The 12,443-nt window shown below is 35.2% G+C and overlaps 2 protein-coding genes across 5 annotated transcripts; one reads left to right on the forward strand and one right to left on the reverse strand.

Annotated features, from left to right (window-relative positions):
* The first annotated feature begins 628 nt into the window (after nt 1–628).
* LOC108979096 (E3 ubiquitin-protein ligase BOI) lies at nt 629–6,278 on the forward strand. 3 transcript variants are annotated; one of them, XM_018949686.2, is made up of 5 exons: nt 629–896; nt 1,023–1,082; nt 3,036–3,220; nt 4,716–5,077; nt 5,624–6,278. In XM_018949686.2, the coding sequence occupies exons 3-5, from the start codon at nt 3,115–3,117 to the stop codon at nt 6,173–6,175; spliced, it is 1,020 nt and encodes a 339-aa protein (XP_018805231.1). In that variant the 5' UTR covers nt 629–896; nt 1,023–1,082; nt 3,036–3,114; the 3' UTR covers nt 6,176–6,278. The 3 variants fall into 3 exon arrangements, with proteins under 3 accessions (XP_018805231.1, XP_018805232.1, XP_018805233.1); XM_018949687.2 differs by having other exon boundaries at nt 658–896; nt 3,040–3,220; XM_018949688.2 differs by lacking the exons at nt 629–896; nt 1,023–1,082 and adding an exon at nt 3,391–3,511 and having other exon boundaries at nt 3,121–3,220.
* A 1,316-nt stretch (nt 6,279–7,594) lies between these two features.
* On the reverse strand, nt 7,595–10,645 carry LOC108979102 (RNA-binding protein 48). 2 transcript variants are annotated; one of them, XM_018949697.2, is made up of 9 exons: nt 10,155–10,645; nt 9,897–9,980; nt 9,752–9,832; nt 9,439–9,578; nt 9,190–9,307; nt 9,016–9,073; nt 8,501–8,563; nt 8,178–8,387; nt 7,595–8,041 (listed from the first exon to the last, which is right to left on the reverse strand). In XM_018949697.2, exons 1-8 carry the CDS (start codon nt 10,214–10,216, stop codon nt 8,316–8,318), a joined length of 678 nt encoding a protein of 225 aa, XP_018805242.1. In that variant the 5' UTR covers nt 10,217–10,645; the 3' UTR covers nt 7,595–8,041; nt 8,178–8,315. The 2 variants fall into 2 exon arrangements, with proteins under 2 accessions (XP_018805242.1, XP_018805241.1); XM_018949696.2 differs by having other exon boundaries at nt 7,597–8,041; nt 8,171–8,387.
* Nucleotides 10,646–12,443: the final 1,798 nt, after the last annotated feature.

Consider the following 12,443-nt stretch of genomic DNA (forward strand, 5'->3'; position numbering starts at 1 on the left):
CTTTTTATCAATCACTATTAACTACCCCATATTCTACATCTTATAAAAAATATTCCATACTTTATAAAAAAAAAAAACATTTAGATGTAAAGTGTGGAGGTAAATAATAATTTATGTATTGCAAAACCCTTACGAAAGTGATCATACAAATAACATTTTATGATAAGATAAAAATACCGCAATACTTAAAGGAATCTTGCTAGGTACAAGTAGTTTGGCGCACTAAACTGCGTACCGACGTTGACATGATTTTTTTATTAAAAAGAAAAATTTTGAGAGAAAAAGAAGGTTATCTATCTCACAAAAATCAATTCAGTCTCAATTTACACTGTTTTATTAAACAAATACTTTACATATCAACATCGATGTGCGGTTTAATACGCAAACTTGCTTACAAGAAGACTTTCACATGTAATGTTTTTAGTGTAGCAAATATACATTAATTATTGAGAAAAGATAGAACTTAAAAAAAATAATAACACTTGACACACACATATGTATATAAAAAATATATATGTTGGTTATTTATTATATTAAAAATATTATTTGATTTTCATTAGAAAAAAACAATATTACAGTCATTGCTAATAGGAATAAAGTCATCAACTTCATTTTCATTGGAAATAATAAATTAGTAATAATAACAATATTCGTCGTTTACTACTGCTACTACTACTCCCCCACTCCTTCCCAGTTCCCACCGCACCACCATCTTCTTCCTCACCCTCTCCCTCCCCACCTCATCATCCTCGTCCTACTCTCTCTCTCTTATTTATCTTCCATTTCTCTCCCTTTACTTTTCCTCATACCATCCTCTGTCTACCCCCATCAGCCTTAACCCTCATCCCGTGTTCTTACATTCTCCGATCGTTTTGGTAGAACGACCTCCATCATTGGTCTGTCTAATTTCTCTTTACAACACATTACATTTTTTGGGTATTGATTTAGTTTTTTCTATTTTCTTTCTTAAGGAAAATATATCTTAGAAAGCGGTTTTCTTTTTGTTTGTTCGTTGGATTTAGAGTTGTGGTGGATCCGTGGCAGCCGTTGTTTCTCTTGAGCCTCTGTTTGAGCATATTCAGGTAACTCGGATTCTGTTATTTTATTTTATTTTTTTTGTTGTTTGATCGGATTTCTTATGCATTTTCCCTTTCCTTTCTTGTGTCTGTTTATATCATCTGAAAATCTGGTCAACCTTACTTTACTAACTTCAAGGTTTTTTCATCTTTGCTGTGAAGAATATATATCGTCAACTACTTCCTTCTTTGTTTATCTCTCCTTTCTTTTCTGATTTTTTTGATACGTAAATATAAAAGCAGATAATGTTATGATTTGATTTTTATTTGATTTTATTTTTACGAGAGGTTTTTATCGCTCTCTTTCCATTAATCTTGCAATTTGGTTATCTTTCGATGCATCTGATTTTCTTGCCCCAATTGATTTTTTATTCAGTCTCATCGGCTTTTATCTGTTGTACTTTATTTTACGTTCTACGTCAATGGGTGATCTGCTTAATGTTGCATAGGCTATATTTTTCTTTTTGCCGTTTTCACAGTTGTTCCAAGGGATTTCATCGATTTCATAGAAACTAAACGAGTTTATTTATTTATTTATTTATTTTTCGGGATGTTAGCTATAAACTTCTTTATTGGTTCTGATAGTGCCAATTTATGATCGGTGTCTATAGAAATTTTTTTTCACATTTTCTCATAGACGTGAAATGTTTTTTCTTGGAACAGTGTCAATTATGTTACCGTGTTCCTAAGGCCAACTTCAGAATTCCTTTTAGATATGGTTACTCATTAAAACTTCCATTTTTTTTATCGGGTGATAAAGTGATAAAGTAAAAGTTCTGTTTAGTACATTCCATTCATACTGAGAAGTCATTACATAAAACTTGTTCTTTATAGCGGTGCAACTTGCATCGTGTGCCATATCAACATTTGGGGACTTATGGAATCCCCGGTTATGTGCTGTTGTACACAAATTAAAGCCTATTAACAGTATTGCATTCTATCCAGAGTGTATTTACCACGTGATTTTAGTTTTGAGACATTGTTGCCAGATTTCGACACCTATGATGGCCGGCCAAAGGCTTGATTTCCTACTTTCCTTATAAAGGCCTTCAATTCTTAACTTATAGTTCCGAAACTTGCAAGTGTCTTCATGCTTTTGGACATTTGTATTCTCTTGAAGGCATATATAGTAGACACGTTGCATTATTTTAAACTTATTAGAGTTGATACAGTGCTATGCAATTGGAAGTTTATTCATCCAAGTGTTAATAAGCATAGTATTGACTGCCTTTGAGAGCTAAGTCACACCGTATTACTACTCAAATAAAATATAACAGTGCATTTGGTGGGTTTAAATTACAATCGCTGAAAAGAACTCTCAACATTAGAATTAATCGAGCCTCCAATGGTTAGTTGATTTCTATTTTAAAGCTTATGTATTGTTTGAAATTCTTGGGCAATGCCTTTAAGTGTTTCATGTGAACAACCTATAAAAAAAAGTGTTTCATTCGAACTATATCTTTGAAACCATCACATTTGATTGCAGTGAAGTTAAATATTGAATTCTATTATGTTTTTCCTAAATCCTAATATTGGTTTTTTTACATTAGGATTTTCATTGGTGTTCAAGCTACATCTTTTTCCATGTTGGCCATGAAGGCTGAATCGCACTTATTCTAGATTCTTGAAGTAAAAATGATAATGCAGATATAGGGATAACAACGCTTTCCACCATTATTAAAATTTTATCTTACTCATCGAAAATATTTTTGTTCTCCCCAAATAAACTTGAAAGACTTGCCTGAGATTATTTATGAGATGGATTTGTGAGTGCCTCAGCAAGGAGTTTAAAGTCCCATGTTTGATCCTCTAGAAATTTTATTTGAATCCTTGGTTTTTTAAAGTATCATTTCTCAAGCTGAGACCAGTTATTTTGTTTGAATATCTTTTTCGGATATCTGGTTGTGCTTCCTCGTTGTCTTGCTCAACATTTATTTATTTATTTATTGTTTCTGGCAGGTAGGATTCCCACAGGTTGTTTTGCTAAATTTCTTCAGAAGCAACAGAAAAAGAGGAAGTTTATTTTTCTTTGAGGAAAATGTTGGGCGGAGACAATGGTAATCCTTTGCTTCCTGCTTTCCTGGATGAGAATCGTTTCCCGTATCAGGCTAATGCATCAAATCAGCTGCAGTTATTTGGCACTCGTGAGTTCTCTTCTGCCTGTCTTAGCACATTAATTTTTAGAATTTTTTTTTAACATCACGACTCTTTTCACTGTCTTTTTATTTTTTATTTTATTTATTCTTATTATTATTTGTTGATTGTGTTGCTCATAGTGTTATGTTTGTTCACTGAGCCCCTCTGCTTTTGTGAGGTATATTTCGCTGTCCGGCTTGAGCATATTTGATGTGGGGCAAATTCAGAAAATATTTCATTTGAGGATATCAAGGAGAAGATGAATTTTCTTATATTAGCTTTTAGTTGCAGCATATTGGGTAATATATATATATATATATATTCCGAGTGTTTTCATGTCTGTTTGTTCTGTTGCATATCTTATGCTAATTATCTAGGTTTTCTCTTATTGATACATTATGATATGGTTTCTCTTATTGCTAATAACCTTTTTCCCCAAGTCTTTTATGTGTCTCTTAAAAAACAAAACATTGTTCAGATCTATTAGATATTTATTTATTTTTGTGGTCATTCTTGTTGTTTTGTTAAATAAGTCCTTATCATTGTCACAATCACTTTGTCATAATTGCATATGATGTGTAACAAGTGGTCAAGATTTATTAACTTCTGAGGTAAGGATATGAGATTAATAATGGCGAGAAATGATCTTAGAGATTTAAAAATCAAGATCAGTCAACTTCAGACGAATGCGTAATAACACCACCCTTGATGAATTGGAACCAGCCACCACTGTATAGTGCTTGAACACGTGAGTGGCCATCGGCCAGCAACACATACAGATCTAGATTAATTCTTCATACCTGGTCTAACTTCACAACCCTTTGCAGCTTAGTCAGAATTCAGTCTAGTTTGGATATATGGAATTGTACAAAGAAAAGAGAGTTCTTAATGGACCAACTATTAACAAAGATCTTAATTTCATAATAACTGCTCCTCTCCTTCTCAGTCTTTAAGGCTTTAAGGCGAATAATTTATCTTTTTCATTGCACGTAATTCCAGTTGTATAATTGTTGTCATCTTGTGGTTGCTTGAATATGGTTATGAATTATTGATCATGGGTACGTCGAAACCAGTATACCAGTATTTGGAGAGGCCTCTTTTTAGAGGTATTCTAGAGAATTTCAATCATGTGGAAATAAATGAATACTATGTACTAATTAGTGGGACATCAAGAATTAGCAAGACATTATGCAAGTTTCTTAACAGGAATAAATCTGGGTACTATCTTGTATGGTTACCACAAGAATTCTAGTTATATATTTCATTGTCATTATCCAGTGCCTAAATCTGAACAGCTAGAAGCATAGCATGGCTAATGTTTGAATAAAGCTGAGCTGGGATGAAAACCATTATTCAACATAACAGAGAATATGATAAGAGGAAATTTGTAGTGATTAGGGGCGCTTGCTTTGTATGAATTTATATTCTCTTTTCCTTTTCTGTATCTTCTTAAATTTCTGTACTCAATCTGGTTTCTGAGCATGTATGCGACTTTTGTTGCAGTGCCAGCTGGATGTAATGCTGATCCAGTAAATTATTTTGGAAATGAGCATATTACTCCTATTATTCGGCCAAGCAAACGAGGCAGGGAAATGGAGGATATCTCAAGGCAGCAAAAACTTCAGATATCCTTGAATTATAATCCCTGTCAAGATGAAGCTGATCGTTCAGCAAGCATTCCGAACCCATACCCGGTATCAACAGGGCTAAGGCTATCATATGATGATGATGAGCGTAACTCATCAGTTACTTCTGCTAGTGGAAGTATGACGGCTACACCTTCAATCATCTTGTCCCTTGGTGAAAATATTAGGACTGAGTTTGATAGGCAGAAAGAAGAGTTTGACCATTTTATCAAAATTCAGGTATTCCTTCCAATTTATTCAGTAGATATTCCCGATCAAAAATTTATTCAGTAGATAGTTCAGTTTTCTGCTAGCCAGCTCAAATGAACTACAGGGGCAAGATTCTCTTCCTCTTTTTGGGGGGCTTTGTTTTTGCTGGGGTGCCGTGAGGGGGGGGATGTTTTGCTACAATTCATTAGTTCCAGTTTATTTACAAATTACACCCATGCTTGTTTTTATAACTCAAAAGAAGAAAATGACTTCATTACGTCATCTTAATCCTTCCATTTTAATATGATTATCAAGAATATGACCGTAGCATTTCAAACGAAGTGTGGCCTTTGACTATTAGTTGGTAGTTTTATAGCTAATGTATACTTGGGAGCACTGTTTTTTGATGCTGTGTCATGGAGACCTAGCGGGGGAATTATGTGTGGTAGTTTTCAAGGGTATGAAGTTCATACTCGGCTAAAAACAGTATTCGAGCTAATTCCATATAAATTTAGTTGATCATTTTATGCTGTTCCTAGCACCTGTGGAATAATTTCTTGATCACTCTTGAATCAGGAGGAACAGTTGGCAAAGGGGGTGAGGGACATGAAGCAGAAACACATTGCTTCTTTCCTTGCTGCTATAGAGAAAGGTGTAAGCAAAAAGCTACGGGAGAAAGACATTGAGATAGAGAACATGAACCGTAAGAACAGGGAACTGGTCGAGAGAATAAAGCAGGTAGCAATGGAAGCCCAGAATTGGCACTATAGAGCAAAGTACAATGAATCAATTGTTAATGTCTTGAAGAGCAACCTCCAGCAGGCAATTTCACAGGGTGCTGAACAAGGGAAGGAAGGATTCGGAGACAGTGAAGTCGATGACACTGCCTCGTATATCGACCCAAACAACTTGCTGAGCATTCCAGGTGGACCTGCAAAATCATTTCCCAGGAATAACCTAGGGTTGAAAGAGCACGTTGCTTGTAGAGCATGCAAGGCAAAGGAGGTCTCCATGTTGTTGATGCCTTGTCGGCACCTGTGTTTATGCAAGGACTGTGAGGGGTTGGTTAGTGTTTGTCCTGTATGCCAGTTGATGAAAACTGGTAGTGTCCAAGTGTTTCTATCCTAATTTATGAAAGCATATTTCTATACAAAATGAAAAATCATTTACTCTTGTTACATGTATATCTCAAAATTATTAATCATGAAAGGGAAACCGTGTGATTTATGTAGACTCGGTTGTGTTGGAGCTCTCTCTCTCTTTCATGTTTGTGCGCGTGCGTATGGTAATGGTCAAGCTCGGAGTGCTTGGACATCCCATGGAACTTGGAATGAAACCAACTAGAAAAAAGTTGGTCATGATATCATGACCACCAAGACGACAGGAATGACAAAGTAATTTCTTCTATTTCGAACATAGAGACAACTTCGACAGCAGATTTCTTGAATGGCGTGTTTCATGTTTTCCCTTTTTCTTTTGTTATGAGCAAGATTATATTATTCAAAACTAAAAGTGCAAGAGAAGACAAGGGATCCCAACAATCCCCTGGCAAAATTATTACATTGTAGAAAAACAAATATTGAAAATTATACCATGATCAAGTGTTAAGAAAGCTATCTTGAATGCTGTTTCTAAAGCAATCCAACGGATGGATTATTGAGATGTTTGTTGTAGTTGAATTCCACAAGAAGAAGATGCAAAATATTATTGATTGTGACGAGGCAGTTAGGAAGATATCTCTTTTCTCCGTCCTTAGATAAGTATAATCCAATGACAGTTCCTAGCAAAAGAGAAATCTAGTCCCATGGGCGAGGGTTGATTCTCCAAAATAGGTTGAAAGATGCATAGATGCCGTGAGACGAGGGTGTCATGGATGGAGAGTGAGGAATCAATCCATTGTAATTGTGTGTGAGAGCTGTGAGGAAGACAAAAAGTGGTAGATCTAACCTCCTAGAATATGAGCAAAAAGGGAAAAAAGAGAGAAGGAGAATTTGATAGTCGTTTCTTTCCCGAGATGGCCAAGCAACAGAACGCCTTGGAATTTGCCAACTTGGTAACAAGCCAATACGACAGTCGAGAGCAGTATTCAGCCCAATTCATGGAGTTGGGAAGGCTTGCCCCTCACTTGATTGGAACAGAAAAGATGTAAGCTAAGAAATTTCAAGATGAATTGGCTATTGAAGCATTATGCTAAGATAGATTGTCAACGAAGGAAGATAGTCTTTTGATGGCAGGATTTGTTATTTGGTGGGAAGGAATCAAGAAGGATGTAGCGGAATTCGTAGCTAAATGTTCGGTATGCCAATTAGTAAAAGCGGAACATCAGGGGAAGGAAGAAAGAGAGAAGTGCATGGGTTTGGTGCTTTTTATCAGAGAATACAGTGTTCGTGTGACAGGAGATAAAGGGAAACATAGCCTATGTCGTGGATTCTTGTGGTATTTATGAGTTCATATGTAAGGATTTTTTTTTTTTTTTTAATCAGTTAAAGTTGAAGTTAAACAACTCTTGTCGCTCATATCATTCGAGTCTAGCAGCCATTTTTGTAAGGCCACACTCAAGCAACATATCATAGCATCTGCATTCACACATTTTATAATTTTCATGATAACAGTCTCAATTGCATTCCAGCTATGCTTATGTCTACACTTCTGCATACATCTTTTAACATTAATAACATAAAGTCCTGAGACCATGACTTTATCATGAAAACCAATTGGGAAAGCTGAAGAACAGATACCATGACGGCATTAATGGAAAACAAATGCTCCAGAGAAAATACCATTCAACTTCATCGATCAATTACAGCATACATCCCAAAGATTATGGCACCCGAGTTTCTAGCTTGCATAAGGCAGGACTCGAGCAAGTGAGACATCTGAAGAATTGGTGACTCCTCTTCATTTTCCGTATAGAATAACTTGTAGACAATACATGATCTCCTTTGACTTACCAAAAGCAAAATACTACATTTATATGAAACTATCTTTATGTACCTATAACAAAAAAGATTTTTACCACGTTAGTCGTAAAGAATACAAGGATTACATAATCTAAATACACTTCGAAAGACCAAAATAATAGTAATAAAACCCTCAGAAACTCAAAAAAAAAAAAAAGAGTACCATCTACATTATCAAGATGTGATGGATGGTTGCTCGCAGGTGCAGTCAACACGTGCACATGTGAGAGGCAAAAGGCTGAGGTGAAACAAAAAATAGAAAAACATTTTCTGGATGCTAATCAGTTCTGACCACCATTCACAATCCATTAGATTCTTCTTCTGTTGTCTACTCGTGTTTTCTTTGGTGCAGGTTGTAGATGCTCACTACTTGATTGAATCTAAACAGAAAAAAGTTGATTGCAAAATTAAACAAATAAACAAAAATCACATTCCAAAACTCAACACTGATGAGAAGTTTCTTAAGGCATGAGTATATGGATTGGGTTATCACCTTATTGAGCTTCTCTCTTACCAACTGAACTGTGTGATTCATCGATTGAGATGCAAAATAATCCTGAAGTAAAAAATACGACCAGAATCAAATGTCAGACTTGGGGCATGTACATCACACAACGTTTACAAATTTTCATGAAAGGATCCAAGTTTAACAGTCTAGTAATATAGGAGCCAAATATAAAATCCAATACAGATTCACAAAAGATTCTGTGTGATATCTCACTATATAGATGTAAAAGGAAACAAATTTTCTTTCAAAAGGGATAAACTGCGACCACAAAGTATATAGTAAGCCAAATACTTTAAGTCGCTAACTGACTGAGAGGGAGATACCAGAGAATGGGTGTTCCTATTAGGATACGATAGTGCAGATCATAAAAATTCAATTTCAAGCAGGATTTCTTGCTGTGGTTAAAAAAAATTTCCCTTACTTAAAAAATGTAAATTAAAGAGTGTCAATAGAGGTAAGGAAAATATTTACAAAGTCAATGCATAAAAAAAGTAACAAACCTGGTCAGAGGAAACCAGTGTGAGTGGAGAAGAATTATTAACAGAATTTCCAGAGTCCCTATGAAAAAGAAAAGAAAAATCATCAGTACTTTTTTTTTTACAAGTAAGAAAAATCATCAGTACTGCAACAGAAACACCTGCATAAGGTTTTTGAATTGGGAAATATGAAATTACCTTTGGTTAGAGTGTCCCACTTGGGGGAGGCAGTTCATTTGTGAGGGAGTTACAATCAACGAATTCTCAGTGGAAGCAGCACTGCGGTCCAAAACCTTGGGCCCTTTTGATCTCCCGGCTGAGAACAGAACGACGACACAAAAAAGAAACAAAATTGTACAACAAGGGATTCATTTCTGAAAGATGAAGATGTCCCTATAGTATGCAGCACATAAACAGTTATGTTCCTAATATGGCATGAACACATACAATTTAATCGAGTCAAAATTTCCCTTGTCCTGCCTTCTAGCTTATCCTTTGTGTCGGAAAGACTCTCATACTGTGGAGCATAAGAAACCTGCAGCCGATTTCCGAGGAAAACAAACTCGTCCAATTTTCTTTTCGCAAACCTATGAACCCCAAAAATACCAAGAAAAAAAAAGTGGTTCAACACCTAATCAACAAATGCCATTCTAAACTTATTGTGCACGCTAACAAAATCTAAAAAATTCTCTAGTGATCTTCCTAAACTGGGTTTTACTCATTAAAATGAGAGCATCACAGAAACTATACGATCTATCACCTGGCGTTGCTGACCAGACGGAATTTGATCCAGTAAACATCAGTGAATTGCTCACATTCTTCTTCATCCATTGGTTTACACCTGAATAAACAGATTAAAACTAGTAAATCAAGGCATTAGGGGGGGGAGAGAAAATTTTACGTACTCTTCAACTTCTCCATATGAAGCGAACAATTTGAGCAACTCGTCACCACATCCTAAGGCCGGAATGTTCCTCACAATCAGGTACCTATTTTAATCCCAAAACAACAGAAATTTTATGTAACTAAAAAATTATGTGTAGGGTTCGCTCACTCCCTAAACTCGTTTATTCCCCAGTGTTTTTTTTTTCTCTCTCTCGGAGAGAGAGGTTTAGGGAACACAGAAACAATAAAAAAGAGAATATTCGAAAGAAAAGCCCGACCTGGATTCGTCGCATACGGTGTAGACGCGAACAGCCGGAGGCTCGTCTTTGTAACGAGGCATCTTATTTACTTCCTTCCTTTGGTTCCCGAATTCCGAACTGCGGAGCCGTTTCTGTATAGATCTAATCGTCGAATACAGAAGCTGATGAGTATCGCGCAGTCCTTCTTCCGTCGAGTGATGGGTTGGTGCGGTTTGAGGAAATCGCCGTCGAGTGACCTAGCCTTGGAGTGATGGTTTTTTTGGTTTGAAGAAAGAAAGCCGTCGAATACGACGTCAAGTGATGGGTTGCGGCAAGCTGAAGGAGTCGCCGTCGTGTAAACCTCGCCGACGAACGGAGGGTGAGAGCAGGGATCTGTTTTGAGAAATGAAGTTGTTTGTCGAGGAAGGCCGGGTCACGGGGACGAGAAGATGCAGCATTACAATTTATGGCCTTTTTGGTCATTTCACATACTACCAGTTTGGAGGTGTGACCAGTGTGTTAAAAACCAGGCCTAGGATTATAATTTTCCTTGGTTTGTTTGCCTGTAGGCCAAATTTCAAATTCCTCCAATTTGAACATGAAATGAATCACTCGATTTGCCAAGGGCACGTGGCCTAATGGCATAAGACCCACGTTTTCGAAATGGAGATTCCCTTCCCTAATGTATCAAAAATAAAAAATCACTCAATTTAAATTGAAATGTAAATGTAGACAGATGAAAATAAAAGGAATACGACAACTGAAAAATGTTAGAATTCTCAAAATTATTATATTGACATATAAATATGTGAATACAAATGTGTGATTTTATTTAATTGAATAGCGGTATTTAATAGTGTTTTTAATCTATTTTTTAAAAAAATTCACATGGAAATAAATAAAGCAAAGTGAATATAATTACGAGAAGAAATATCGGACATATAGGCAGGTTTGGAGGTAAGATGAAACATAAAATTCTCATCTCATCTCATTTTATCATTATACATTTTTTAAATCCATATATAAAATATAATAAACAATTCAATTTTTTCAAATTTCAATTTAACTTTTTCAAATTTTAATATAATAATAATACTAAAATAGAATATTTTAAAAATTAAAACAAAACACAAAATTTTTATCTAACTCTCCAAACTTGTCCTCGGGCACATAACTCGGCTCTAGCATGTAGAATAAGGGTGAGTTTGGTTACTCAACTCATCTCAATTCATCACAACTCATCATTACAACTTTTTCAAATCCCAATACAAAATATAATAAACAATTCAACTTTTTCAAATCCTAAAATAATAATAATATTAAAAAATAATATTCTAATAATATTTTATCATCTCAACTCAACTCACTTCAACATCCAAACACAACATAAATCTGGATGAGCAATGAAGGTTGCGCGGTACAAGTACAACCGAAAAATAAGCCAGATCTAACAGTCAATTTTGAATGACATTTATTTCTAGTGTGATTCAAAGGTTGAGATTAAAAAAAAAAAAAAAAATTTATATATATATATTTTTTTTATAATCGTGTGTTCAGGACAGTTTGTATGCACCTCGATTAATTCTATGAGACCTAGAAGTTAATGATCAAGTAAATTTCCAATGGTCATATAAGGACTCGAATTGATGACCATTAGAGAGTAAACGAAAGGCCGGATCAACTGAACTATCCCTCAGGGTTAACCTTCATAAACTATTTTTAACTGCCGAAAACTACTCAACTAACAATAAAATGCCTTCTAACGATTATTGACTGCCTTTTAACGATCATTAATGTCTATATAAAGACAAGCCTAATCAAAGATAAAAACAGGTTTTTTTTTCCTTTTTAAGTGTTTGTCTCTTCCAATTTACTCAAGAGTTAATGATCATTAGATTTTGACAGAATCACAAAACTTTTGGTGTTCTAATCGTTAAGTGCATAACGCAATCAAACAACATAATTCTTATGAACTTCATTGTATCCTAGATACAATTTTGCTTAACATAGTACATGCCAATTGAAAAATTATTTTAAGGAAAGCTGTACATGTACGCGCCTTTAAAAACAAAGACTCAATTTCGTTTCTCTTTTGAATGACTTTACAAGAAGAGTTCCCAGCAAAAAAATGCTCATATCACCGTCAATTCCCAAGAACACAATGGTTAAAAGATCATAAAGGTGATGGTGTATGCATAAAGAGAGAAACTACAGCTTTGCTCAATGCTCAATGATTTTTATTCCATGAATGCAGTAAGAATTTCTTTTATGGCTTCTCTCTAAACCCTCAAAATCTAATCTTGTATGATAAGTGTTTATAATTAGGCT

This window comes from Juglans regia, chromosome 13 (assembly GCF_001411555.2).
Source record: "Juglans regia cultivar Chandler chromosome 13, Walnut 2.0, whole genome shotgun sequence".
Lineage (NCBI taxonomy): Eukaryota > Viridiplantae > Streptophyta > Magnoliopsida > Fagales > Juglandaceae > Juglans > Juglans regia.

Excerpts from the sequence above, each read along its gene's own strand:
- LOC108979102 (XM_018949697.2), bottom strand. The coding sequence starts at position 10,216 with ATGCCTCGTTACAAAGACGAGCCTCCGGCTGTTCGCGTCTACACCGTA. Across the intron at positions 9,308-9,438 it reads AATTTTGACTCGATTAAATT|CCGGGAGATCAAAAGGGCCC; the intron begins GTATGTGTTCAT and ends TTCTGTTCTCAG. Across the intron at positions 9,074-9,189 it reads GTGGGACACTCTAACCAAAG|GGACTCTGGAAATTCTGTTA; the intron begins GTAATTTCATAT and ends TCTTTTTCATAG.
- LOC108979096 (XM_018949686.2), top strand. The coding sequence starts at position 3,115 with ATGTTGGGCGGAGACAATGGTAATCCTTTGCTTCCTGCTTTCCTGGAT. Across the intron at positions 3,221-4,715 it reads GCTGCAGTTATTTGGCACTC|TGCCAGCTGGATGTAATGCT; the intron begins GTGAGTTCTCTT and ends CTTTTGTTGCAG. Across the intron at positions 5,078-5,623 it reads ACCATTTTATCAAAATTCAG|GAGGAACAGTTGGCAAAGGG; the intron begins GTATTCCTTCCA and ends CTCTTGAATCAG.